This window comes from Carassius carassius, chromosome 22 (genome assembly GCF_963082965.1).
Source record: "Carassius carassius chromosome 22, fCarCar2.1, whole genome shotgun sequence".
Lineage (NCBI taxonomy): Eukaryota > Metazoa > Chordata > Actinopteri > Cypriniformes > Cyprinidae > Carassius > Carassius carassius.
Window position 1 is genome coordinate 13,236,896 of NC_081776.1, and position 26,696 is coordinate 13,263,591.

The 26,696-nt window shown below is 36.8% G+C and overlaps 1 protein-coding gene across 4 annotated transcripts in view; it reads left to right on the forward strand.

The window, feature by feature from the left end:
• LOC132099005 (voltage-dependent L-type calcium channel subunit alpha-1C-like) overlaps positions 1-26,696 on the forward strand; it is a 131,304-nt gene that overhangs the window by 89,876 nt on the left and 14,732 nt on the right. For 2 of the 4 annotated variants that reach the window (XM_059505351.1, XM_059505355.1), the window contains exons 4-30: positions 1,004-1,143; positions 2,420-2,559; positions 3,141-3,302; positions 3,387-3,589; positions 4,749-4,852; positions 6,068-6,240; positions 9,769-9,859; positions 10,701-10,727; positions 11,123-11,283; positions 14,458-14,683; positions 14,763-14,964; positions 15,045-15,165; positions 15,258-15,372; positions 15,635-15,749; positions 16,098-16,167; positions 16,493-16,625; positions 16,748-16,877; positions 16,969-17,028; positions 17,165-17,271; positions 18,570-18,657; positions 18,796-18,903; positions 19,042-19,094; positions 19,193-19,339; positions 19,869-20,070; positions 20,162-20,320; positions 20,422-20,532; positions 21,514-21,597. In XM_059505351.1, the coding sequence (XP_059361334.1) occupies positions 1,004-1,143; positions 2,420-2,559; positions 3,141-3,302; positions 3,387-3,589; positions 4,749-4,852; positions 6,068-6,240; positions 9,769-9,859; positions 10,701-10,727; positions 11,123-11,283; positions 14,458-14,683; positions 14,763-14,964; positions 15,045-15,165; positions 15,258-15,372; positions 15,635-15,749; positions 16,098-16,167; positions 16,493-16,625; positions 16,748-16,877; positions 16,969-17,028; positions 17,165-17,271; positions 18,570-18,657; positions 18,796-18,903; positions 19,042-19,094; positions 19,193-19,339; positions 19,869-20,070; positions 20,162-20,320; positions 20,422-20,532; positions 21,514-21,597 (3,432 nt within the window). Of the gene's footprint in view, positions 1-1,003; positions 1,144-2,419; positions 2,560-3,140; positions 3,303-3,386; positions 3,590-4,748; positions 4,853-6,067; positions 6,241-9,768; positions 9,860-10,700; positions 10,728-11,122; positions 11,284-14,457; positions 14,684-14,762; positions 14,965-15,044; positions 15,166-15,257; positions 15,373-15,634; positions 15,750-16,097; positions 16,176-16,492; positions 16,626-16,747; positions 16,878-16,968; positions 17,029-17,164; positions 17,272-18,569; positions 18,658-18,795; positions 18,904-19,041; positions 19,095-19,192; positions 19,340-19,868; positions 20,071-20,161; positions 20,321-20,421; positions 20,533-21,513; positions 21,598-22,215; positions 22,300-26,696 lie in introns of all 4 variants that reach the window. The other 2 variants (XM_059505353.1, XM_059505352.1) reach the window with 2 other exon arrangements.

The window sequence follows — 26,696 nt, forward strand, 5'->3', positions numbered from 1 at the left end:
GTGCAAGTTTTTTTTTAGTCCTAGTTCTGTGACATATTCTATTTTAATGGTCTTTTCTGAAGGCTGCACTACTGTGATGTTTCCTTTACATACAGTATTGTCCAATCACATTGTAAAACACAGAGGGAGCATGTGGACGGGACATCAAAATGAATCCATAATTAAATCTAATATAACAGATTCATCAGTCTGTTTAAATGTTCTGTGTGTATGCGTGAGTATGTGTGTGTGTGTGTGTGTGTGTGTGAGAGCGTAGTGGATTGCTGTGGTGTCGATTGTGCTGATGACCGAGGGCTCTTGTCAGTAATTGAGCTTAATTAATTTAAGAGCCTTGGATTGATTGCAGTTCTCAGAGTTTGGTCTACAGTCAAGTAGGTGATGGCATCATTTAGCCCTGTTTTTAAAGCAGCTGGATTTATAAACACCGTTCTGCTCCTGTTCAATGAGTAATCTGTCATTTTTTTACTCACCCTCATTTTGTTTCATATCCTTATGCTGCTGTTTTTCTGCTGAACACAAAAATCATTTGAAATCATCCATATACATATATCCATTGTTTGATATCGCGCTAGAGTAGTGTGTGTTATATATACATTTATATATGTTACAAGTAATTATATATGGTTTAAGACTTCTATATTACAGTTTATGTAAACTGTGAAATGAGTCTGTTTTGATCCTCACAGGAAAGTTGGGAAAAGACTTTGAAATTCATCTGGCATTTACAGATGCAGCTTCTGTTTCTGCTCTATAATCCTCTCGAACACAGTGTCTCTGGTGCAACAACAGTCTGTCTGTGTGTGTGTGTGTGTGTTTGTGTTTGTGTGTGTGATATCTGTTCTTTTCTGATAGGCCTGATCTGTAATAAAATGTCATCCAGACAAATGGCTCAATACATTTTCTGACGTCGACTCAGAGCTTCTAGCGGCTTTATGCTTAAAGATATTAGAGCTGATGCAATTAGAGAACTAATATCCTCTTTGTCTCTGTTTTGTCTGTCTAGGAACGGGTGGAGTATCTCTTTCTGATTATTTTTACGGTGGAAGCATTTCTCAAAGTTATTGCATACGGGTTGCTGTGTCACCCTAATGCGTACCTGCGGAATGGCTGGAACTTGTTGGATTTCATCATCGTGGTGGTAGGGTGAGTACAAGCTCGCGGTGTAACCTGAAGTAACCCCTGACACGAAGAAAGATATGCATGCATGAGTGAGGGATCTGTGTACAGTTTGAGTTATCGTACAAATCTGACACACTTTTTGTTGGGTGTCAGTGGACAGCTTTTTGAAATTGTGTTATGAAATGTAATGTTTTAAATATGAAATTATTAACTATTCATGGAGCATAAGGATGATTATGAAACAGAATGGTTTATTAAATTCTAAATATAAAAAATAAAAACTTAATGACTGTAAAAAAAATTATTTAAAGTACTTTAATTGCTAAATAGCCTAAAATATACAAGTATTTATTTATATATTTTTTTTATTTTATATTATTGGATTTTTTTTTAATCTTAATATTAATGTTATTTAAAAATACATAATGACGCCATTTATGAACATAAGTACTTTTCCAGGACTTTTGACTTTTGTTGGTTTTCCCACTTAAATAGTCAGTTCTGGTCTGAATGACATTTCTGACAACTGGTCTACAGACTTTCTTTCTTTATTAAAAAAATTATATAAAGTATATTTATGTTTTTAAAAAATTGCTAAAGAGGCTTTTTATTTTATTTTGTTATCTTATTTTCAAACATAATATTAAACGTGCTTGGTTTTGATAGCAATTAGTGTTTTAAAGTAGTGTTCACTATCAAATTTCAATTAATAGTACATTGAATAAAAACAAATAACAGTATATATTAGGGTTGCACAATTAATTGAATTTCTAATCGCAATTACAATTATGGATGCCACAATTGCATTATAATATGTGTTATTCTGCATGCTTAATATGCATTTTTTTCTTTCTACATGTTATCCTAAGGGGTTTTCCCATTATTTTATTTTTAGTTTTAGTATAACATTATAATACCATTATTTTTTTTTACTTTTTTATAATTTGAAGAAACCAATCCGATGTATAGTTGACATTTGAGGTGGAATACTATAGAAAAGCACTAAAAGTTTTTCAGTTAGTGTTTTCAGCTCGTTTGTTCATATTAAAATATGGCATGCAGTTGCATCAATTCAAAACATCATTCAATATAAAACGTGCTAATCATAATTAATAATTGCAATTAAAGTTTCAAGGGAATAATCAAAAATTATATATTTTTTGTAATAATCGTGCAGCCCTAGTATGTATTATTGTTGCCTTCTTTGTAAAGTTAGGACTGCTGTCTTTTTCTCACTTAACAAATTACTTTATTTTTATTTATTTATTTATTTAGCTTCCACTTTCTCTCTCTCTTTCAGGCTGTTCAGTGCAATATTAGAGCAGGCCACTAAAGGGGATGGTGGGACTTCAATGGGAGGCAAGGCTGCAGGGTTTGATGTAAAAGCCCTACGAGCCTTTAGAGTGTTAAGACCTCTGAGACTCGTATCTGGAGTACCTAGTGAGTACACACACACACACACACACACACACACACTCTCTCTCTCTCTCTCTCTCATCTGATGACTCTTGAATAAGTTGTCCATGAGTCAGGGCTCATTTAAATAAATGTTCATTTCCTCCCTGAAATGATTTGAGATTCAGTAATCACAACCCAGAAATTCAGAAATCAAAACTCTATTAAGCCATTCCTATCAGCATGTGTAGGCAACAGCTTTTTATCATTGTGTAGGCAAATCCATTTATTTGTATTTATTTTTTTGATTGCCAGTTTTGTCCAGAATGCGAACGTTCATTAGTTGTTATTATACGTCTTTCTGAAACACTTGTATTTGATTCTGCAGGCAAATATTGCTTTAACACCTACTTGTAATGACTTTTAAACTGCATATTGTAATTGACCATTTGTTTTAAGCTGTTCTGGCTTCACAATAGGTTCACGATTAGCTGATGACTGCACACTATCTATTTAAGTATAAACAGTTACGTTTCAGAATATAAATGCTTTCCTCCTAAACAAAGAAAACCATCCATGAGAATTATCTACAGTAATTTCTCGATTCCTTTCCTGTGTGCTTGCAGGTTTACAGGTGGTGCTGAACTCCATCATTAAAGCCATGGTTCCCCTCCTGCACATCGCTCTGCTCGTTCTGTTCGTCATCATCATTTATGCCATCATCGGCCTCGAGCTCTTCATGGGCAAGATGCACAGAACCTGTTTTTTCTTCAAAGATGGACACAAAGGTCTGGGCTTTATCTGTTGTATTTGTTCCTTCTGTTTTAGTCATTGGCCCACGGATCAGCTGACAAAATCACATTTTCTTTCAGGTCCTATATCTGAAGAGAAACCGGCCCCCTGCGCCCCAAGCTCCACCCATGGACGACACTGCTCCCAGGCCAACATAACGCAGTGCATGATGGGATGGGCGGGCCCAAATGATGGAATCACGAACTTTGATAACTTTGCATTTGCCATGCTAACTGTGTTTCAATGCATCACGATGGAGGGCTGGACTGACGTCCTGTACTGGGTGAGTCTGCTCCAATAACAGCACACCACACCTAATGACTGTATGAGCACACATGGTCTCTTTAATGAGAAAAGATACATGAATGAGGAATGGTTGGGTTAAGAATATCTCCCAGTGTCTAAAGGAACCCATTGGAAATCCTAAATAGAATTGTAATGTAATTATAATGGGAATTTTCTTATAGGATTTCAGAGAAAATCTTATGGAATATATAATATAGATAAAAATGCCCCTGCATGACATTTAAAGTGTTTCAAATATGTTTTTATAAGCTCCCAATGTGAATGTACCATTATTGTGTGTGTGTGTGTGTGTGTGTGTGTGTGTGTGTATATATATATATATATATATATATATATATATAGTAGGTGATTGGTGTGTATGTTATGGCTCAACAACAAGGATGACCTAATGCCTTAGGCCAGTTTTGCAATGCCACTGAGAAATTTACATTCATTGATTTTGTACATCAATTTTTTTTTACCTTATGAATTACAAATTTTGGATTTTTGTGATATATTTTACATACAATATTCTGCTGATTCTTCACCAAGACAAACTTTTGAATTTGCAGAAATGACTAGGAAAAATATGTTGAAAACTACAAACCAATCAGCGATATTTTGCATCATATGACACTGTTTTCTAGCAAAAGGCTGTTTATGAATTTATGAAGTTGCATTATAGCTACAAAACTTATAAGCAAATATAAAACATTGCTAAAAACAAACATCAATCCTTCTAAAATGGTGGGGCCAAGATAACAAGTAACAACAACAACAAAACTACTACTGGCCTGACTCGGTATCAGAAATAAAGTCCTGTTGAGCCCTGTGAGTGTGATTATATCACTGCTGCTCTCCAAAGCCCATCTTTACTGTATCTCAGCCTTCTGCACTCTTCCAGATACTTAAAGTGTTTGACGGTTTTCCTGATGACATCTTTTGATGCAGTCAAACAGACTCAGCTGAACGTCTCTCTCTCTCTCTCTCTCTCTGTCTTTCTCTGTTTTGAATATGCTCTATGCTTCATGGGTTTTCTTGATGTTCTGGGTTTCTGAGGGACAAGCATGTGCTGTTCACTGCACTTGTTTCCGCTGACTGTCTGTCTCTCCTCTCCGATCTTCTTTCTTTTTCTAACTGTCCCCTCCTCATCTCAGATGCAGGATGCCATGGGTTATGAGCTTCCGTGGGTCTATTTTGTCAGTCTGGTCATCTTTGGATCCTTTTTCGTTCTAAATCTGGTTCTGGGTGTGTTGAGCGGGTAAGCATTGTGTGCTGAATGTGTGTGTGTGTGTGTGTGTGTGTGTGTGTGGACAATAGACCAAGCTCTGACTGAACTCTGATCAAACACATTTTCTTTCTCAAAGCACTGGGATTGAGCGAGCCAGAGAGGGGTTTCCCACAGACACATACTAATTATTCATTCATCCCTTTTCAACTGTACCCCTCCATTCACCCATCCCTCTCTTCTCCCATACTCCATCCTTTCCTCCATTCCCAGGTGAATGATGCTGTAGGGAACTCCTGGCCATGGCTTTATTTTGTCACTTTAATCATCATTGGCTCCTTTTTTGTTCTTAATTTGGTTCTTGGGGTTTTAAGCGGGTAAGGGACACTCATTCATTCTCTCTCTCCATCTTCTTCATTTCTAACTCAATTTTTATCATTTGGAAGGTGTGTGTGTGTGTGTGTGTGTGTGAGAGAGAGAGAGAGTGAGAGAGCTCTGTTATCTTCCTTTGTCATTTTTGTGTTTAAAACAAGTCTGTACAAGGGTCAAAAGATGTTTTGTTTGCCTTGTTCTTTTTCTGTTTTGAAATAGAGTTTATGAATGTTTCTTGTCCTGATTATGACAAGAAATACACCACTGTACAAAAGTTTGGGGGCAATGAAATAAATAAATAATAATGATAACAATAATAATACTTTTATTAAGCAAGGACACATTAAGATTCTAAAAATTAAAGCCATTTATAATGTAACATAAGAAATTTATTTCAAATAAATGCTGTTATTTTAAACTTTATATTTGTAAAATAATCCTAATAATCCTAACCATCACAACTGTTTTCAACATTGATAGTAATAAGAAATGACTTGAGTAATGACTGCTGAAACTTCAGGTTCGCCATCTCAGCAATCATTTTTTAGATACACATTTTTATATTTTATAGAATATTTTAAAATATTTAAAACTGATGACCAAAAATGCTATAATATTTCATTTGTTTTTCAAATACAGTGAATGCAGGCTTGGTGAGCATAAGAAACTTGTTTTTTAAACATTAAAGAACCCCAAACTTTCAACAGTAGTGTAGTGTATGCGCCCTTACGCATACACATTTATTTAATAAGTACTGTACTTCTAATATTTATTTGCACTTTTAATATTTTCCAATTATTAAACTTTTTTCTGATTCAGTTTGTTTATTTCATGGGATGGATATTTAGAGGTAGTCTCTCTCTTTCCATTTCTCAGGGAGTTCTCGAAAGAGCGAGAAAAGGCCAAAGCTCGCGGTGATTTCCAGAAGCTCCGTGAGAAGCAGCAGCTGGAGGAGGATCTAAAGGGCTACCTGGACTGGATCACGCAGGCGGAGGATATCGACCCTGAGAATGACGACGAGGGACTGGACGACGACAAGCCTAGAAATTGTGAGTATTATGAAGGGAAGCACCAGATTGGGGAAAGTTGATCTGCTCTGAGTTTGTTAGCATCTGAGACGTCTTGCAAGAGCTTTGTCCGTGCAAATTTAATATGTTAATTTTAAATGCAGATGAGGACATTGAAATGTTACTTTTTGGGTGTTACAGTGTTAAATGTTCCTGTGGCATTGTGTTAGCAGTGCAAAAGGTTGTGGGTTCGGTTCCCAGGGAACCCATGTTAGGTAAAAACAATAAAAGCGTTCTGCTAAATGCATACGTTTAATAGAATTTAAAATTAATTTAAATGCCGACTTTTCTCTTGTTTTAATTTAAACTGAAAATACTTAAAAATATCTACATTAAATATTGTTTCTTATTTTTATCTCTGACAGTTCAAACATGATAAAAGCCTGGCATCCTATAGGCAGCTAATACATTTTTTGAGTAATATTCACTGAAAACAGAAATTTTTCTATTAGCTGGTTTTACATGTCCAGATATGATGTTTATAGTCATTATGGAAACGGTTTTCTATTTGATTAAAATAAACAGCAGCTCACCTAAAATACTGAGTGTGAGATTGGCTGCCAACATGCCTGCGTGGTTAGTCAGATTTCTAGAGCACAAAAACTTTGGATAAAGATAATCTTGCTTGCTGAGACCGATATAAATGATTTACTATAATATAAATATAAATGTCATATTACTATATACACAATATTAAGATATAATATGCATTGTTCCAGTTGCAGATGAGAGAAACTAAAACTTGAAAGAATGAGTAGATGAGTAGTATCAATGAGTGTGTGTGTGTGTGTGTGTGTGTGTGTGTGTGTGTTTGTATTTGGGCAGGTTTTGCTATCCATATTAGGAATGACATTTTTGAAAAAAGCAAGCAGAAGCAGACCAAATGTCCTTGTGGGGGACGTTTGTCTCCATAAGTACAAAAGGTTCACAGAATGTCTAGACAGTAATCTGCGCGAGATGAAAAGATGTCTAAAAAAAGATGCCTACAGTTTTAGGCTTTGTTTATATTAACAATAATAGATGTGAATGGAAAGTCCCTGCAGGGATATATATGTTTGTGCATATATACACACAGGGTGTGTGTGTATTTGGACTTATTTTCCACTCTGGTATTTCAGAGCCTCAGATTGTGTATTGTCAGTCCGGGCCCTAACTGAGGTCAGATGGGAAAACACTTTCACACTCGTACAGTATATAGAGATATACTGTAATTCACATGCTGATGCACATCTAGTGGCACAAAATACAACTGCAACTCAGTAACTCAACAGATTATTTGTATTTTTCGTATTAATAGTGATGTTTTATGTTAAGTATTTTGTGTCAAGTGTATTGAGTTGGTGGTGACTGCCCTTCTTACCGATAAATGTTTGGGACAGAGAGGGCTGGTGGCATCTCTCTCTCTCTCTCTTTCTGTCTGTGAGTGTGTCTGTCTTTGACTGTTTGAGTCTCGCTCTGTTGTTTTCAGGGAAGACTCATCGTTTACAGTACATCCGTGGAGCGGTGAAGAAAAAAGCAGCTCTGCTTCGTAAGGCGTGTGCGTCTCCAAAGCAACCACAGTTTACTTTTGCGTGTTTGCATGGAAAATGTGCAACAAGCCCCCCCCCCAGAATTTTATACTGACCCCCAACACATCCTTCCCCCCCAGACAGGTCAATCTGGCTACGGAGGGTGATGGGGTCTCCCTGCTCAGTTCTCAGGATTTTCGATTTCTGAATGATGATGGGCAGGAAAATCTGAGTTTTGATATTTGGACTCACTGCTCTTTTGGGGTGGTAGAAGTCTTTCTGTTTGAAATATCTGGACTTATAGCATGTCATTTTTTTTTCTCCAGGTATTTTAATCAGAATCAGGTGCTTTGTAGTAAATTTTTGTCACACATCAGGCTTCTGTTCCGATGTGATCTGCATGGGATGAAAAGATAGAAACATTTCTGCTGTGCACACCACGGTTCATATGGTTCTGTCTCTGAGGTTGTGATTTCTTTGACAGACATGGTGAGATGTTAATAGAGATAGATTGCAAAGTACTGTGGATATTATTCTCCGGACTCATGTTGCTTCACCCCCATCTACGTGAGAAGTGTTTGCGTTATGTATTTTATCTGAAATATCTTGAAAAAGAGGACAAAATTACAAAGAACAATGTTCATTTCATTTTTAAATGCATCAATTTTCATACAGTTATACATCATCAGCATACTGATGATGTAATGTCACAGTTCGACATCTGTAATCCTGTCTTGGAATATCCGATCAAGTATAATCCCATGATCCCATTTCCAAGGGTGGTGTAGTCTGGATGATAATTTGTGTTTTTAACTAAGAAATAGAATTAGGAGAAAAGATCAGGGCCAATGAAAATGCAGCATGGAATTTAGAGACCCTGCTTGACCCCGCCCCCTGTGCATGTTAATGAGATGAAATTGTAGGTCTGCATGCTGATTGGTAGTTTATAGATCTTTTAGATCTTTTACATGATATATTTGTCCAACTTTTTTTTTGTTGTTGCTATCTGAATAAACCCATCCAAAAACAAACAAACAAAAAAAAATTCTGAAAATAACTCATCCACATCATTAAGTGTTTTATATACTGTTGGTTTGAAGTCTGGTTTAATAAAGATCGATTCATTGGTTCAACACCCATCACACACAGTATGTATGTATGTACGAAATGTGGTATTTTATTGTTTTCAAACACTTTTTGGGGCAGACAATCTCACATATGGTTCATATTAAACATTAAAGGTCACATCTGAGCATGGATATGGATGAAAGGTTTGCTTGGCTGTCATCAAGACATTTTTATTAATAAGTTTATTAACGTGTTTATTAATAAGAACTGTCTAGGTAGGAACTATCTTTATTTTTTTATTTGATTATTTATATCTTTTTTCTTCCTACCTGTTTAACAGGTCTAATTTAGGATGATTTATAACATGACTATGTCCTTATGACAAAACTGAATCTTTTTTTTTTCTTTACTTGCATACAGTGACAAACAGCTTTGTTTTTCTTAACACATCATATACAAGTCGATCTGTTACTCATTGAAACTGCACCTATCACAAACAGTCAACAAACACATTTCAATTTGGTTCATAATGTATTCTTTTGGGTGGCTTGCTGTGAAGAATATTTCACATATGTTCTAGAGAGAGAAAAGACATCTGTAGGCTCCTTCGATGAATGCAAAAGGTCTTGGCAGAAAACAGTTTTGTCTTTGGATCATTTACTTCACTCACATCAGCGAGGTTCAAATTATTGTCCTTGCATTTACACTTATACATTATGTTTTATAACTCAAATTTAAATTTTTATTCACTTTCCAAAGCCTGTTTTTACTCAGATTTGCCATTTGGTAAGTGCTAATTTTGAACCCTGGTCATCTCTGCTGTGTGTGTGAGTGTGTGAAACCAGCCTTTGATGAGCAATGAGTATAATCTTTTGCTGGTAATTCATCACACTCTCTCACTCTCTCTCCCGCTCTTTCCCTCTCTCTCATGCAGTGAGTATGCCGGCCAGTGAAAATGAGTCAGTGAACACTGATAATGCTCCCGCTGGAGACATGGAGGGAGAGACCTGCTGTACTCGCATGGCGTGAGTCCCCAAAGCATCCCGTTCCTCCTCTTTTCTCCTCCTCCTCCCTGATCATCTCTTCTCCTTTCCTCTAATTCCATAATTACATTTCTATTTCCTACCATGTTTAATTTTCATCAGACTTATGCTTTTCAGTATTCAGACATTAACAGAGGTCTCAGTTGTAAGGTTGAGAGCTAGGTTTAAATGGTTTTAGGAGTCCAAGTTAATGCCAGTAAACTGGTAGACGAGGTCAGCAGGGCTCAGTGGGCGGCTCCTGTCGCTCCCGTGATCTTCAGTGTCATTCTCTCTCTCTCTCTCTCTCTCTCTCTCTCTGTGCATCTGTTGCTGTCATCTGTTTACCAGCTGATCTGCCCCGTTAGTGATCAGTGTTTTGTGTCACAAACACAGACAGAAACATTTATGAAATACACAGCCATAACAGTAATTATGTACAAACATTCCCACAGATATTAAAAATATATGAACAGTTAAATCATAAGAACAGTTTAATTGATCATAAATATGAATGCATTCCACAAGTTGAATGTAACAAAAAAGTCTTTCATGAAAACAGGAAGGCAATGCGACACTCAGTGTTCTATCTATCTATCTATCTATCTATCTATCTATCTATCTATCTATCTATCTATCTATCTATCTATCTATCTATCTATCTATCTATCTATAATCTTTATATGTGGGTAGCAGTCAGTTGCTCCTGCTAATCATCTAAAATAGTAATGATGTGTGAGCAGGCCCACCTGACTGTCCCCCCAGTTCTGCTGTCTCTGTGGAAACACTGTCCTTCATGATGTTGTCACTGTTCTGTATGTATAATACATTCTGTTTTCCATTCCAGAAATAGGATCTCCAAATCCAAATTCAGGTTAGTACATCACATACCATCGGAAGGCAAGGCTGCCTTCCTTACTGCTCTTCATATATATATGTTTGTGTGTGTTTGTTGTGTTTCGATGCCAGTGTTGTGTTTTGATCATCACGGTTGCCCTCTTATCAGTGCCTGGACATGCATTAACAAGGTTCAGACTGCCAGTGTTGTTCAGGTTAGATTTGTTTGCTATAGATGCCCAAAAGAATTGAGAGCAGCAGCATTTCCAGTAACTGCACACATAGTTGTTATAGTGCATTTAGTGACTACTGAAAGGATATTTATCCCGGCCGGTAAGGACAGTGTCAGATTGTGCAGACTTTAAATTTTGCATGTTTTATATTATATTTCTCTCTCTGTTTTTTTCTCTCTCTCTCTCTTTGTATTTGCAGTCGATATTCACGCCGATGGAATCGGTTATGTCGGCGCACATGCCGTGCAGCAGTGAAGTCAAATGTGTTCTACTGGCTGGTGATATTCCTGGTATTTTTGAACACACTTACTATTGCCTCTGAGCACCACCAGCAGCCAGACTGGCTCACCAATGTACAAGGTACATAACACTACAATACCATACATAATTCACTATGCATTACTGTTGCTACTGAAATATACAACAATGCAGCCTTGAACGGTCAAATATTTCTAAAGTCTATGTGTGATGTATGAAGCTACTTTTATGACTTCCATGTCTCATATCCTTCAGAGCTCAGCAGTGACCATCCAATCCTATAAAATCCCATCAAATGTTGTTATCTAATTGATCTCATAAGCTTGGTTTGATTTGTCTATACTAGGGCTGTAGCTATCGAATATTTTAGTAATCGAGTATTCTAAAATTCCATCGATTAATCGAGTAATCAGATAAAATGTGTTTTTGCTTAATTAAAGTGCAATATTAATTATGCAAGAGAAAATAAGACTCCTGGGTCTCTTAAAATTAACAACTAAGTTTCCTTTTTTAGAAAAAAAATATTTTTACTTTTTAAATGCATAGAATGCAATGCATACCTCAAAAAAAAAAAAAATTAATTATTACCCATTGTTTCTCTGTCTGTACTTGTACTGTGAACAATGACAATAAAGTTGACAGATGAATTAAGTGCATTTAAGTGCCATTCAGTTGGGGTTTTAAATAAAGCATTTTCTGAGATGCACATTAAACATTAAACACATAAAACATTAATTTATCTTTTAATTATTGAAAATTAAGCAAACTTAACTTTTTGATAAACAAAGGGGATTTACTATTAAAAATAAAACATTGAAGAAATGTTGTGTGATTAAACCTAAAAAAAAGTTAGATTTTTTTTTTGTAGTAGTAGGCTATGTACATTCTGCTGAACAATAGTAATACATCTCTGGCAAATACTTGTCTTTAAACTAAACAGGACTTTTATTTTGACGGGTTGACGTACCTTTACAGTTCTGTGTATGTGATGTGACTCTAGTTTTTACTCAAATCAAACGGTCAAATGCTCATGAAGTGACTGTCAGGGCAGTTCTGGAGATGTTGTTCATGCGTTCACGTCCTTATTTATTGAGACAGCAGATGCTGAAATCACCGGAGCATCACGCGCGCTTCAGTGTGTGTGATAAAGGAAGACGCGCTTCTGCTCCATTCATTAACACAGACACGCAGGATTCATATTTAAATAGACTGTTCCGGCTTAATATTTACAGATATTAGTCCATATCGTGATTTGATGTAAGTGCAATGACCTATTTATGATTAATTCATAATTTGGCAAATTTCCATGCCATTCCGAAATCATAGGGCCCTAGTTGTGGTATGCCAGCTCTATCTTGCAATGGACAGTACACACACCACGTAAACGCATTGTGTCACATTAAAAAAATCATTGCAAAAGAACCTGATGTGAGATTTTAAATAAATTAAAAGAGGCTTCGAGGCAGAGGAATTTGCCTCGATCATTTTTTGTAATCGAGTTACTCGACGAATCGTTTCAGCCCTAGTCTATACTGAAAAACTTTGCTTACCAAGGATGCTCTGTTAATAATACTACTTTACTCAAGCGTTTTAAGTAAATAACCCAATGCTGATTCTGTGATTTCACACTATATATATTTATACAGTACAGACCAAAAGTTTGGACACACCTTCTCATTCAGAGAGTTTTCTTTATTTTCATGACTATGAAAATTGTAGATTCACACTGAAGGCATCAAAACTATGAATTAACACATGTGGAATTATATACATAACAAAAAAGTGTGAAACAACTGAAAATATGTCATATTCTAGGTTCTTCAAAGTAGCCACCTTTTGCTTTGATTACTGCTTTGCATACTCTTGATGAGCTTCAAGAGGTAGTCACCTGAAATGGTCTTCCAACAGTCTTGAAGGAGTTACCCGAGAGATGCTTAGCACTTGTTGGCCCTTTTGCCTTCAGTCTGCGGTCCAGCTCACCCCTAAACCATCTCGATTGGGATTTAGGTCCGGTGACTGTGGAGGCCAGGTCATCTGGCGCAGCACCCCATCACTCTCCTTCTTGGTCAAATAGCCCTAGATGCCTTCAGTGTGACTCTACAATTTACATAGTCATGAAAATAAAACTTTTTGAATGAGAAGGTGTGTCCAAACTTTTGGTCTGTACTGTATATATATATATAATTATTTTTATAGACACACTCTTCAGCAGTCATTACCCCTGTCACGGCAAGGTAGGACGCGCAGAGGAAAGAACAGGGTCTGGGTCCAAATGCAGGGAAATATAACTTTTTAATAAAAGAGTACAAAAAGGCCAACAAGGCAAAAACAAAACAGAAATGAATAACAGGGAACAAGCCTTAATTCAAGAACTAGGAACACGATTAACATATAACATTAGACAATACAGCCAGGCAGAGTGGTGGGTGAGACAAGAATATATACTAATGAACAAATGGGGAACAGCTGTGTGTGTGTAAGTGAGTTACAGGTGCGCAGAGTGAAGGTAAATGTGTCCGGGAGCAAGGGAGAAACACAGGTGAAGCAACTAAAACAATGATGAGGTGACAATGTGGGCGGAGTCAGAAAAGGACAGGAGAGAGCACATGGCACCAAACAAACACAACACTCACAGAAGACAGTGACAGAAAGACAGAAGACAGTGACAGAAACCCCCAGTCTTCAGTGTCACCTTTAGAAAGCATTTTAATATCCTGATCTGGACTTAAGAAACAATTTCCAATTGTTGTCAATGTTGAAAACAGCATTTTTTTCCCGAGATAGAGATATATTTTTATCATTGTAAAATGTCTTTACTGTCACTTTTGATCATTTTACATTACATTTACATTTATTCACTTAGCTGACGCTTTTATCCAAAGCGACTTACAATTGCCACATATGTCAGAGGTCGCACACCTTTGGAGCAACTAGGGGTTAAGTGTCTTGCTCAGGGACACATTGGTGTCTCACAGTGGATTCGAACCCAGGTCTCTCACACCAAAGCCATGTGTCTTATCCACTGTGCTAGCACCACCTAGCATCAGTTTAAACCAACTGATCAGTTTAAATATTAATTCAAGTATTTATTTCTATTTCTATTTATTTTGTATTACTAGATACGGTGGATACTTTAGCCATTATTAATATATTAAAAACTCCGAAACACCTTCATACCCCAGAGGGTTAAAAAAAAAAACTGTAATGAATGGCTTTTCAGGTCTCTGTGCTGTATAAATCTCATAGTGGATGGACGTGTTGTTTCTGTGCTTACAGATATTGCCAATAAGGTGATGCTGGCTCTTTTTACTGGTGAGATGCTGCTGAAGATGTACAGTCTGGGCCTACAGGCCTATTTCGTCTCCCTTTTCAACCGCTTCGACAGTTTTGTGGTGTGCGGTGGAATTCTGGAGACTATCCTGGTAGAGACTAAGATCATGTCACCCCTCGGCATCTCTGTGCTGCGCTGTGTGCGTCTGCTCCGCATCTTCAAGATCACCAGGTATGTGTCAGAGACGTGTATGTTTATGTTTTGAATTGTGGGTTGAGACTTTGTATTAATGCTGACTTTCCTCTCTCAGGTACTGGAACTCTCTCAGTAATCTAGTGGCATCTCTGCTGAACTCGGTGCGCTCTATCGCGTCCCTGCTTCTGCTGCTCTTCCTGTTCATCATCATCTTCAGTCTGCTCGGAATGCAGCTCTTTGGTGGCAAGTTCAACTTTGACGAGACGCGCCGCAGCACCTTCGATAACTTCCCGCAGTCGCTCCTCACCGTCTTTCAGGTTCTGCCACAGTCTGAACCACTGCACACACTCTTCATCTGTCTTCAAACCTGAGCCATTTTTGATTTTGTGATTTGTAGATTTTGACCGGAGAGGACTGGAACTCTGTGATGTATGATGGGATCATGGCGTACGGTGGGCCCTCTTTTCCTGGCATGCTTGTCTGCATTTATTTCATCATCCTCTTCATCTGCGGAAACTGTATCCTTAAACCTGTTGAACACAGCATGAGGTGACACAAAATAAAAGAGTTCATTATAAAACAGCTATTTCTGTTCCTGAACTCTAAACAGACATCCTCCTGAATGTCTTCTTGGCCATTGCCGTGGACAACCTGGCAGACGCAGAGAGTCTGACATCAGCGCAGAAAGAGGAAGAGGAGGAGAAAGAGAGGAAGAAGCTGGCCAGGTTCACTGACTCACAGTTCACATGAGTACAATGCTTTGAGATGATCTGAGGGGCCGTAAAACCTTCCTATAAAGATCTCCTGCCCTCTGCCTAATGAGCTCATTAAGTGTATCAGTTATGACTTCATTAGCTAAACATTGAGGAAATTAAGGATCATTTTATAGAAGTGTTTTTGCCCCTCTGAAGAGCTGTAAATACAGGTGCTTAGCGGGACCGTAAAGCTGCACACGCACACATTCATGATGCAGTTTCTGTCTTACAGGACGGCCAGTCCAGAGAAGCGCCAGAACTCTGAGAAACCACCTCTGGAGGATGAAAAGAAAGAGGAAAAGATTGAACTCAAATCCATCACTTCTGATGGAGAGACTGCCACCAAGGTCACTAGCAAGAGGCCACAGTAAAACACAGATTAAGGGAACAGATTAATAGGAATATAGTGCGCACAGCCTGGCGATAGTGGCAACAAAAACATGATAAAATACACTAGTGTTATTGTTTATTGTATGTAATTAAAAAAGTTACATACAGACGACAGACTGAATTACACAGATGTACAGATGCCAACTATTTTAAATTTTTTGTAATAATGAATTATTCTTTTTAAATGTTTTACAGTAATTTGTGGGGTGAAAAATGATAAATATTTATAATTATACTGAGAATTATTAATGCTTTATAATAAATATTCTACAAATATTTAAAAATTGTTTGCTTTCTGATTTTAGATCAACATAGATGAGTACACAGGGGAGGAGAATGAGGAGAAGAATCCATATCCTGTGAACGATTTCCCAGGTGTGAAAGTGCTTAAAAAATAATACTGAATATACTGTTTTCATGAAAAAAATAAAAATCTGAAGGAGCCAAGGCCTGTTTTATTCAGCTCTGGGAACACTCTATGTGAACTGTTTTTCAGATGAGCAAAGACGTCTTTCTCTTTACTCTTGTTGATTTCCCCCAAGTTCAACACATTTCCTGGTCCATGTCATCTTTACGTTTTTCTTTTTTTACAGTAATGCAAAGACGTGTGCGGAACTGATGTGTCTGATGCAGTTAGTGGTTAGTCAGTTAGTCAGTTAATTCTTTCCAAAAAGTCTTTCTTGTTGGTTCTTTTCAACAGGAGAGGAGGACGATGAGGAGCCAGAGATGCCAGTAGGTCCTCGTCCACGACCACTTTCGGACATTCAGCTGAAGGAGAAAGCTGTCCCCATGCCAGAAGCCAGAGCTTTCTTTATTTTCAGCCCCAATAACAAGTATGAAAACCACATATATCGATTTTCACATCAGTGGGTTATGTTACTTAGTATGTATTCAAAATCCAAATCCAAAAGTGTCTCTCAAAAACCTGTTTTCCTGCTCTCTCTCTCTTCTGTAGGTTCAGGGTTTTGTGTCATAAGATTGTAAACCATAACATCTTCACCAATTTAATCCTGTTCTTTATACTGCTGAGCAGTATTTCACTGGCAGCGGAGGACCCAGTGAATAATGACTCATTCAGGAATCAGGTACACACAAACACACACTGACATGTACATCACATTTGTAGCACTGCTGTTATAAGGCTCTGATATGAGCGCCTCTCTTTTTCTCTGCTAGATTCTAGGCTATGCAGATTATGTGTTTACAGGAATCTTCACCATAGAGATCATACTGAAGGTAATTTTACATTTTAAAGGTAAAAGTGTCCTAGTTCATTTAATGCTAATCTTTCCTACTACAGGCTTCTCTGTGTTTCTTCCATACTCATCTAATTCCTCACTGACTCTCTCCATCTGTCCGCTCTTCCTCTCAGATGACCGCGTATGGAGCATTCCTACATAAGGGTTCATTTTGTCGGAATTATTTTAATATTTTGGATCTGGTGGTGGTCAGTGTGTCTCTGATCTCTTCTGGAGTTCAGTAAGTACCTTTTTCCAAACTAACTGACAAACTTACCCGGACAACTGCTTCTCATGTCACGAATAACATATTCAGTGTAACGCTTTTTAATACCAATGTCCAATCAAATGTGATTTGTGTCTGGCCAATTCATTGTTGTTTTCTGTTAACTAAAACTGAAACTATTCAAAACTATTCCAAATATTTTTGGTAATTGAAATTAAACTGAAATAAATAAAATGATAAATATTAGATGGAAAAACATTGCCTTGGCAACTACGCAACTGAAATAAATGTAAAAAGTATGTTGAAGTATGAAAATGAAAAACAATAAAAAATAATTATTATTTTAATCACATAACAAAATGACTTAAACTCGAATAAAAAAAAAAGGAAAATATAAAAATGAAAGTTAGTTTAAAATATCAATAAGTACTATAATTGTATATAAATAATAATCAAGATGCTCTCTGTATGTAGTGTGTGTGTGTATATATATATATATATATATATATATATATATATATATATATATATATATATATATAGTCTTCTAATTATTTTTTAATTTTTTATAATAAAACAAATGTTTTTTTTATTCATTTAGACTTTGGTGCCAGTGTAGTTTTTTATTTATTTTTTTGTTGTTGTTTTTGTAAATAGGCTCATTTTTAGAGTTAAACAGTTGAGTTGTACTGTTTTCAAATCCATTCAGCCAATCTCCAGGTCTGGCGGTAGCTTAGCATAGATCATTGAATCTGATTAGACCGTTAGCATCTCTCTCAAAAATGACCAAAGAGTTTCTATATTTTTCCTATTTAAAACTTGACTCTTCCGAAGTTACATCATGTATTAAGATCGACGGAAAATGAAAATTTGAGATTTTCTAGGCCGATATGGCTAGGAACTATACTCTCATTCCGGCGTAATAATCAAGGAACTTTGCTACCATACCACTGGTGCAATGATATTACACAGCACCTGAAAATAGTCCCCAGCTAGTTTGTGTAGTTGTAGCAATAGTTGCTGGGGACTATTTCCAGGCTAACGGTCTAATCAGATTCAATGATCTATGCTAAGCTAAGCTAAAAGTGCTACCGCCAGACCTGGAGATCGCCTGAATGAATTCGAAAATGGTCAAATTTAACTGTTTTACTCTAGGGAAGTTGGAAAATGAACTTGTTTTCGAAAAAAGTGGAGTGTTCCTTTAACAGAGTTGAATGGGGAAATGCATTTACCTCCTCTGCTGTCCGAGGTCATTTAATTCTCTGTATAGTGTAGGTCACATGATCAGTAATGAACTGTATTGTGATTCACAGGTCAAGTGCCATTAACGTAGTGAAGATTCTCAGAGTGCTGAGGGTGTTGAGGCCCCTGAGAGCAATCAACAGAGCCAAGGGCCTCAAAGTGAGTCTCTCTTTTACCAAAAAAAAAAAAAGAAACAATCACAAAAACTGTTCAGATGACTCTAACCTTCACTTTCCATATAGTGTGATGGATGCTCTGAGCATTTATTTGAACTGAGAGCTTTGTTTGCATCCCCAGCATGTGGTCCAGTGTGTGTTTGTAGCCATCCGTACCATCGGGAACATCGTCATCGTCACCACTTTGCTGCAGTTCATGTTTGCCTGTATTGGTGTTCAACTTTTCAAGGTAATTTGTGCTTTCTCACAACACGTACTTCTGTAGAAGAGCAAAACAGTGAAAGGTTTATACATTATTGCTGAAAATCTAGTTCTTCATAGAGAAAATGAATGGAATTTTAGTCCTGTTCTGATGTTTGTTTTCTAGGGCAAATTCTTCTTCTGCACAGACTCCTCTAAACAGACACAGTCTGAATGCAGGTAACAGCCCTCTTTCTTTGGGCACAAAGTTTACAGTAGCATTAACAATAAAAACAGCTCATTCATATGTATATGTGTGCACTGTTTGTTTATTACAGAGGGTCCTATATATTATACAAAGATGGGAATGTTGGAAAGCCAGAGAAAGCACATCGTTTATGGGAGAACAGTGAATTCAACTTTGATGATGTCCTGCAGGGCATGATGGCTCTGTTTGCCGTGTCCACTTTTGAGGGTTGGCCAGGGTGCGATACACAAACACACTCAAACTTGCTTACACACATACTTCTTCTTCACATACTGTATATTTATATATATCAGGGTTTTTTGGTCATAGTTTTCAGCAGCCATTATTTCAGTATTTAGTGTCACGTAATCCTTCAAAAATCATTGTAATATGGTTATTTTAGAATGATTAGTTATTTGGTGCTCAAGAAACATTTCATGTTCATATTTTTTGTGGAAACCAATACATTTTTCGTCATTCTTTAAATTGAAATGAACCTATATTAATTTCTCAAATGAAATGTATTTATAAATGTCTTTACTGTCACACTTTTGATCAGTTTAATGCGACCCTGCTGAATAAAAAGACACGTTTGAATGGTACACAATCACAATATGACAGTTTCTGTAGACGATGCCAATACATGTGAGATTTGATGATACCAGTTTCTAAAAGCTAATGACTCCTTAAATATTACTGTAAATTACTTAATAATTTTAAAAGCAGGGATTCCAAACACTGACAAGAAGCTTTCTGTTCTCCCACAGGCTCCTCTACAGAGGCATTGACTCCCATACAGAGGATGTTGGCCCAATCTATAACTACCGTGTGATCATCTCTATATTCTTCATCATCTACATCATCATCATTGCCTTCTTCATGATGAACATATTCGTAGGTTTCGTCATAGTGACATTTCAGGAGCAAGGAGAACAAGAGTACAAAAACTGTGAGCTGGACAAAAACCAGGTAGACTGGAGACAGTATCTCTAAAGGAACACAGAGATTGTTTGAAATTGTAACTCTAATTATATCTCCATACATTTCTGTGTGTGTACAGCGTCAGTGTGTGGAATATGCCCTGAAGGCCCGTCCCCTGCGCAGGTACATCCCCAAGAACCCGTATCAGTACAAGGTTTGGTACGTGGTGAACTCCACCTACTTTGAATACCTGATGTTCACCCTCATTCTTCTCAACACCATCTGCCTGGCCATGCAGGTACGTATGCGCAGTAACTGAACTAATGCATATAGTCAAATACACACACCGAATATTTAAAAAAAAATATATTTAAAATCTGTTTGATTGTGTGCTTGCAGCATCATGGCCAATCTCAGTCGTTCAGCAAAGCCATGAATATCCTCAATATGTTGTTCACCGGCCTATTCACTGTGGAAATGATCCTCAAACTCATCGCCTTCAAACCCAGGGTACGCCCTGCATGTTTTAATGTACAGTATTATGTGAGAAAAGCTGATTTTCATGCCAAAGCGTTCCATTAAACAGTGAAACTAGATTTATTATTAGACTTTTGTATACAAGAACTTCTAAAGATTAAGTCTTTAATTAATGAAATTGTATTTTATTATTTAAAAAAAGATCAGATTTGAGATGATTAGACTGTAAGCTATTCTTAAAATCGATGTCCGTATCTTACCAAGCATTTATTATACAGAACTTTGCAGTGTTTTTTCTGTTCTTGATGTTTTTTTGCCATGTGCTGTTTAACAACCAGTTTTCACAGCTGTCCTCCAGGCTAAATGGTTTTGGCTTCATTTTGTGTTTGTCATCAAATGCACAGTTTACAGTGTATAACACTCTTCAGAAATCTCACTTATTTAACCTATATGTCTTTAAAATGTTTTACTACAGTCGCTAGTTTTGCCCCAGATGAGAACTGAAATTAATGTAACGTAAAATGAAAGTCTCTCTCTCGCTCTTCTCTAGAAATGAGTTTCATCGCCTGCCTTAAGACGTAATTCATCAGTGTTTAAAGAGTATTATTTCTCGCATAACTTGGCAGCCATTTCCAGTCCATTAAAGGTTTTCCTGCCCTATTAAGCGCAAATCAGATATTGTAAAGATGGTGTCAGTAGAGATGCCATCCGCTCAGAATTACTCGCAGGGTGAAGCGACTTCCCATAGAGCCCTGAAAACTATCTTTTTCTTTTAAACGAGAGCATCAGCACAAATCAAAGAACGTTTTTCTTGAGGAAATGGACTTGTTTAATCAGTAATTTCCTGAAAGTCTATAGATGGGCTGATTTTGTTGTGCTGAATGCTGATTGGCTAACGTTGTGGGTTGACTGTGCTCATGCATCATGGGTACGGCAGGGCTAGTGATGGTCAATTCTGCCTCTCTAACTGCCCTCTCTCACCCCTCACCCCCACCTTCCCCTCATCCTGTGTAGGGTTACTTTAGTGACCCCTGGAATGTTTTTGACTTCCTCATCGTAATTGGCAGCATTATAGACGTCATTCTGAGTGAGATCAACGTAAGTACATCGCCACCTCTCTCCTTCCCTCTCTCTTCCCAACTCCCTTTTCTCTCTTTTGCTCTCCTGTCCATCTCTGCTGTCTTTCATTCCCCCTGTGCTTCCTGCCATTCTCTGCTCCTGCTGTCTCCTCCAACTCTTCATTTCCTGTTCTGACAGCAAGATGGCTGCAGTGGCAGGTCGACCCTGTGGCGGTGAGAGGTTAATTTAGGGCACACGTGCAGGACAAAAGTGTTCGTACAGGAGAGTTTTTCGGTAGACCCCGTGAAAGAGATAGAGAGCGAACGCTTCTTTTCATCCTCCAGGCCGCGATGTATGTTGTTTTTCTGTAACTAACAATCCCACCTGAACTAACCCAGGACCCCTGGCCGTTCTTTTCAGGGTGATTTTGATGGATGTTTAACTGTTGCTGTGGAGCATGACAGGTCCCGGTTCATCATGGGATTCTCTGATTTCGTTTTGATTTCCTCACACCCGTCATTTGATTTTATGATTTCTCTTCATGTCTTCTGTGAGTTGTGAGTTGTTCATGTGTAACTGTTTTCTTCCTTATTTTCTCCTCTCTCCTTTTCTTTTTTCATTTCTTTTTTATCTGTTGTTTTGTTGTTTTCCGTCCAGCATTATTTTGTTGATGCATGGAACACGTTTGATGCCCTTATTGTAGTGGGTAGTATTGTTGATATAGCCATCACAGAGGTTAACGTAAGTAATCTCTCTCTCTCTCAATCTGCCTGCCTGCACCCCCCTAACCCTCCTACACTAACAAAGATGAGTTGCTTTATCCCTCCACCCGCACACATAGGCATGAATGTCCTTGTATAGTGCTCAGGGTGATATGTTCCAGCTTCACAATCAATATAGACTGTTAAACTCTTTTGGAAATTGTTACATTGAGATGGATGAACAATCTTATCAATGTGCCCTGTAATTCATTTAATGTTTCTTTACTGTTGAATCAATTCATAAACCTTCAAACTCATTTTGAAAGAAGAGCCCAGATTTTCATCTGAAAAAACTTGTATTTCATATTTCTGCTCATTTCAATGTTTTGTATCCACTTTGATAGTATAATATTCACTTTTCTTCAGCTTTATTTAAATAGTCGACCAATTTTATCTTGTATGCACTTGTATGTTTGTAAACGGCAATAGCACATAATGAGGTCAAAATATTTCTTAAACGTGTTACATATCAGCTAGATTTCCTGGGTTTAACCGGAAATCGTCACTTCAATCTAAATTTTATTAATGTTGTAAAAAGTTGGATTTGTCAAAGTAGCGCATCTGTGCACATTATGCATGCTGTGAAAATGCATCTTTAGATTCATTTTTAGATCTTTAGGAAATATATGGCAGGCATGAATTTGCCACTTAGACACTAGGTTTTGATGTACAGGTACTACTCAAAACTGCCATTCAAAAGTTTAGGGTCAGTAATCTCTTTTTTTTAATGTTTAAGAAAAAAGTCTCTTATGCACACCAATGCTATCTTTGTTTGATAAAAAATATAGTAAAAACTGTTATACTGTGAAATGTTATTACAATATTTACATTTATATTTAGTCATTTAGCAGCTCTTTTATCCAAAGTGACTTACAATTGAGGACAATGGAAGCAATCAAATCAACAAAAAGAGCAATGATATACTGTACAAGTGCTATAACAAGTTTCAGTTAGCTTAACGCAGTACATGTAGCAGGGTTTTTTTAAAATTATATAATACATAAAAAGAAAACATAAAGAATAGAAAAAGAATAGAGCAAGCTAGTTGTTTTTATTAATAGTATAATATATAAAAAAGAAAACAGATAAAATCCAGAAAGATTAGAAGGCTATTGTTATCTTAGTAAACAAGCAGCAAATCAATAGAGTGCAAGTCTAAAAGTTTTTTTTTTTAATTAGAATAGAGAGTGCTAGAGTTAGAGGGTCAAATAAAGATGGAAGAGATGTGTTTTAGCCGATTCTTGACGATGGCTAAGGACTCAGCTGCTCGGATTGAGTTGGGCAGGTCAATCCACCAGGAGGGAACATTTAATTTTAAACCCTTGTGAAAGTGATTTTGTGCTTTTTTGAGATGGCACAATAAAGTGACTTTCAATTGTAGAACGCAAGCTTCTAGAGGGCACATAAGTCTGAAGTAATGAATTTAGGTAAAGGGGTGCAGAGTGGTGGTTTTTTAGGCAAACATCAATGCCTTGAATTTTATGCGTGTAGCTATTGGTAGCCAGTGCAAATTGATAAACAGAGGTGTGACGTGTATTCTTTTTTGCTCATTTAAAATTTAAATTGCTGCCGCATTCTGAATAAATTGTACAGGTTTAGTAGAACTGGCTGAAAGACCTACCAAGAGAGCATTGCAATAGTCCAGCCTGGACAGAACAACAGCTTGAACAAGCAGTTGTGAAGCATGTTCCAAAAGAAAGGGCCTGATCTTCTTGATGTTAAATAAAGCATATATGCAGGACTGGGTAGTTTAAGCAGTGTGGTCTAAGAAAGTCAGCTGACCATCTATCATAACCCCAAGGTTTCTGACTGTTTTTGAAGGAGTTATGGCTGATGTGCCTAACTGGATGGTGAAATTGTGATGAAACATTGGGTTTGCTGGAACCACAAGAAGTTCTGTCTTGGCAAGGTTGAGTTGAAGGTGATGGTCCTTCATCCAGCAAGAAATGTCAAGCTGAGATGCGAGCTACTTTTGTCTATTGTGGTATGAAAAGCCATGTTTTTGAATGACAGAACCTAATAATGCCATGTAGACAGAAAAGAGAAATGGTCCTAGAACTGAGCCCTGAGGCACTCCAATATATAATAATATATATACTACTACTACTAATAATAATTTTACAATATAAAATAACTGTTTTCTATTTGAATATTTATGGCCCGAGCACCAATGGTCTGAGTTCTTCTTCTTCTTCTCCAAAGTGAATCACATTTTGAGGGCATAAACAGGCTCGAAATCTCATGAAACTTTGCACAAACATCAGTACTGGTTTCAGAATTGGGCATAGAAAAATGTCTTGATAGCGCAACCGATAAAAATGCCTCTCCGGCTACATTTCAGGTACTTGTACAAAATTCAGTACATTCATGTAATTTTCCAGTACCTACAAAAAAGTATCTTGGAGCAAAGTCCTAAACACAACCGGAAGTCTGCCGTTTTTAATTTCTGAATTTCTTTTCTTTGAATATGCTGGTCAAGTAAAAAAAAATTTTAAATCAGTGTTAGAAGCAGTTGTGTTGCTTAATATTTTTCTGGAGAAAGCAAGAAAAAAGAAAAGAAAGAAAGAAAGAAAGAAAGAAAGAAAGAAAGAAAGAAAGAAAGAAACCTTACTGCCCCGAACTTTTGAGTGGTGTATTTTAGATTTTCAGTTTTATTTATTACTCTTTATTAGAAAAAGAAAAAAAATACAAGACTACAGGTCTATGTAAGTTTTCATTTTTAACAACAACAAGGAATTTAAGATTTGGGCTCTCTGATCAAAATATGTTAATTAAGGTTATTTATGATTGACAGCAGTTGTGCTGGAGATATACCCCCTGTTTTGCTATACACATCCATTTCAGCACTGACTGGGTTTGATTTGGTTGGAGTTTTCTATTCATCCAGCATCTGATTTGAGGCATGACCTTTGACCCAGCATTGTTTTGGATTTATTTTTCCCCCTCCTTTTCTTTCCTTTGAGAAAACTCTGAGCACTTTTTTCTCATGCTTCATTAACCTGTTAATTAATCTGATTAGTGATCTAAAATGAAACTGATGAATCCGTGCTGATAGCCAGTCCCTCCTCTCAGTGCTACAAGGAGATTAGAGTGAAACCGGACGACTCTGTTCTCCCTTAGAAAAGCGTTAATGTCACCCCTCCTCCCCCTGAGGCCGCTCTGCTCCTCTCAGTGCTTTGTCCTCCCTGCCTGTTGGAGGCGCTCTCTGATTCGCAGTGTCTGATAGGACAGAAGCAGGGGGGTGGAGAGATGGGAGTGTTTGCCAGCTCTGTCTTGCTGATGATGCCACATTGCATCCTTCTCTATGAATGCCTCTTCTTCTCTGTCTCTCTGTTCTACATTTTCCTCCGTTTTTTCAGTGTTTTTCCTCTGTCTTCTCTCTTTCTTTCTTACACCCGCACATTCTTCTTGGTAGGCCTGCTCCCTGTTTCATTAGCGATTCACAGTCTGATCGGACCATAACCACTGAACTTAACTGGCTAAGACAGTTATGAATATGATGTATTCAAATAACTTCTATATTGATTAACAGGGTGGTCTCATGAAATTGTTTTGTATGAAAAAAACAATATTAAACACTTTTTTTCATTAAAAAAAAAAGAAATTTCATAAAAAAAGTCTTAAGAAAATCAGCACACGTAATATTGTAATATAAAAAATAATCTTGGCAAAACAATGATTTACATGAAATACATAAATGATTTATATTTGTACATTAAATATTAAATTATTTATTTAGAATACATTTTAAAGTATTAAAATGCATTTTAATTATTTATTTAGAATGCATTTATTTATTTAAAAATTTATGACAAATAAGCAAATGTAAAGCCTACAATCCAATACATCTTAATACTCCTAAAATAAACTCTCATTTATATAATATAATAAATATAATATAATATAATATAATATAATATAATATAATATAATATAATATCTATTATTATTATTGTTGTTGTTAATAATAATAACAGTTAATAATTTACTTTATTTGTAGGATATATATTTTTCATTGCAGTAGCCTACTCATTATTAGAGGAAGTGGGCTTATTTGTGCTTAATTGTCAAAAAATGTATTATTTTCATGATAATCAAGCACATTTGTAACCCAACAGTGCAATAAAGTGAATCAATTTCTTAGTTTTAAGTTTGAGTTCAGGTGAAATATAACCCAGACCTTTATTTTCATGAGACTCTCCTAACAACTGAGGATCTCTCTGTGTCAGCCAACCGATGGACATGATTGTAACCTCCAGGGGGCAGCGTTTACCAGTGTGCGCCAAATCTCTATATTTGTGCAATGTGAGATAATATCTGTGATATGGAGCGGCCCTTTGAAAGAGGCTCTGTGTGGAGATTCTATCATGCTAACTG